The sequence below is a fragment of the Propithecus coquereli genome, unplaced genomic scaffold (genome assembly GCF_000956105.1).
Source record: "Propithecus coquereli isolate 6110/MARCELLA unplaced genomic scaffold, Pcoq_1.0 Scaffold34, whole genome shotgun sequence".
NCBI classification, from domain to species: domain Eukaryota; kingdom Metazoa; phylum Chordata; class Mammalia; order Primates; family Indriidae; genus Propithecus; species Propithecus coquereli.
In genome coordinates this window covers 2,883,029-2,885,487 of record NW_012149063.1, presented here as the reverse complement: position 1 = coordinate 2,885,487, position 2,459 = coordinate 2,883,029, and the positions used below count along the sequence as shown (strand labels likewise).

At 29.5% G+C, this 2,459-nt stretch overlaps 1 protein-coding gene across 1 annotated transcript in view; it reads right to left on the bottom strand.

Moving 5' to 3' along the window:
• The window catches only part of PPIG (peptidylprolyl isomerase G (cyclophilin G)), a gene marked incomplete at its 5' end in the record, with an annotated part of 47,203 nt that extends 45,159 nt beyond the window's left edge, over positions 1-2,044 (bottom strand). Inside the window, 2 exons of the mRNA XM_012650677.1 lie at positions 1,263-1,307; positions 1,924-2,044. Coding sequence (XP_012506131.1) covers positions 1,263-1,307; positions 1,924-2,044 — 166 coding nt within the window. The remainder of the gene's footprint in view (positions 1-1,262; positions 1,308-1,923) is intronic.
• Positions 2,045-2,459: the final 415 nt, after the last annotated feature.

The following is a 2,459-nucleotide window of genomic DNA, read 5'->3' as shown; positions in this document are numbered from 1 at the left end:
ACCACTACTAACTTATCCGGTTAGGAGCCTAAGTATCTCACATGTTTTGGGGCACACATCCGAAAATAATTCAAAGACCACTCTTCCAGCTGAAAAAGAAGGTAATTCATTTAAATTTTTTTATTAATTTAAAATATTAAATACTTCTTTATAAATGTTAACTAATATTCTTACCAGGTTGATTGTTAATGGCAATGTCAAAAAAACATCGAGGACGCTGAACCTTTATTCCCATGGCTCCAAGACTGCAATCTATGAGTAAAATACAATTTCAGAGAAGCAGACTAAAACAGCAAAGATTTTTCACAAATTTCTGGAAAAATTATTCTGTGGAATTTAACTAGAAATGTAGCTTGAATTTATTTTGGTATTTATTTCTATGAGGTAAATCACGTGGATTATTAGTGCTTTCATTTTAGAGATTAGATTGCATTTTGTGAGGCAAATAGAAAAGACTTGAAAGCTAAGTCTTAACCATTATTATGTAATCAAATTTCTGTTCTATAAACCAACTACAGATTACCAGCCCAAATAGAAAATTGTATGAAGTCTGTATGATTAGTGAACTCAACAGATTACCTTTAAATAGGAGGAAAAGAAAAACAACAATCAAAACCCCCCCCCAAAAAAACAAACAAGAAACCCGGGGACAACTGATCTAATTCCTTTGCTTCTGGAAAACGAAAATGAGAGTTCTGATTAAAATGCGAGGCTTGGCTGGTCCGATGGTAGTGAGTTATCAGAACTTACTAACATTAGTGTTACTAAAGTTGGTATCCAACCTCCCACTGCTAAATTTGAGTGGCTAAAAAAAAAAAAAAAAAAAAAAAAGGGGACCAAAAAAAATAAAAATTCCAGAGAGAAAACTTAAATTTGGGGAAAACATTATAACCAAATTTTAGAATATCAAAGAGATTTTTTAAGATTTTCATTGGAAAATTTTGGTTATTGTTACTAAGAAATATTGCTGGGTCTCCTTTAATGAAGGTTAAGATTGAGCTATAAAAGTTCCTATTTTAGCACTACAACTAAACTCTTTCAAATAGTATGCTGTACAAACATCCCCAAAATAAAAAAAATCCATCACCATAAAAGGTATACAAACATAAAATTTTTCACAAGAAAATTAACCTTCAGATTCATTGAAGGTAGCTGGATATTAACACACTGTTTAATGAATAATCTTATTGAGTCAATAGAGAATAATCAAATAAACAGGAAAAAAAACATTAAAAACATAATTTAAATGTAAACATTTTTACCTTCAAAAAATCCTCCATATATAGATTCCCCTCCTCGTCCATTTCCTAAGAACGAAAAACACAAACTCTTAATACTCTCAAGAAAGTGAGCTCCTCAGAGGTGCTACCTAAACAATATACTTCTTAAAAAGTAGATGCTCAAATGATTCTGAATCAACAATACTCAAAGGATCATACTAAATCATAAAAGATATGTTATAAATATGACAAAGACTATTAATATACATGGAAAAAAGAACTTTCAGATGCTAAAGATACTTATCCAGGTCTTTTAACAGGAATTAATGACTTTTTTCCAAAGTGTCTTCAAAAATACAGTTCCAGTGTTTTTACAATAAAAAAGTATAGGTAAAAATTATATTGTAGTAAGGATTACTAGTTGTGACAAAATCAAACACATAACACTGATAGATTACTAAGAGATAAACATAGTGTTTTGTTTTGGTATCCAGAAGCAAATTTCTGAAATTAATTTCATGCATCAAAGGTGAAATTATTTTTTATGTGCTTCCTTTTTTTATATATTTCCGTGAGTACTCCTAATTGTTTGATGAAAGACTAAATGGAGTGAGAAGAAAACTGGACTAAGACAAGGGACTTGTATAACTTTGAGATCTATGATACTTAACAAAAGAATACATGATTTTTTTAAAAGTCTGACCTTCACTGAAGTCACCACCTTGAACCATAAAATCCTTGACAACTCTGTGAAACAGACAACTCTTATAATGTAATGGCTTCTGAGTTGATTTCCCTGTCCCCTTTTCACCTACAGAGAAGAAAAATTAGTATGACATTTAGTAGAAAAGAAATCAAAGATGCAGTATTAAAGCAAAATAAATGAAAACTTTTGCCCTGTAAAATACGTCTCTTTTCAAAATACTCCTCATACTAAGAAATAAAAATAATGAAAAATTAAAATTTAAAAATAAAAAGAATAAAATATATACTCTTGATACTTTATAGACTTCTTTAAAACATAGAATTTTTACTCCTTTCAGAATTTTTAAAAAATTCATTTAAAAACCACCCATATATTTCTGGAGAGTACAGATAATTATATTCAGATAATATCCCATTACAACCAATACTTCTAAGAATTACTTTCATGCCCTAGTCAATGCTACATGTTAAGAAGTTATATGCTTCGGAGACAACAAAGTGTTGAAAGCAACAAAAATACAAATAACAAAATAA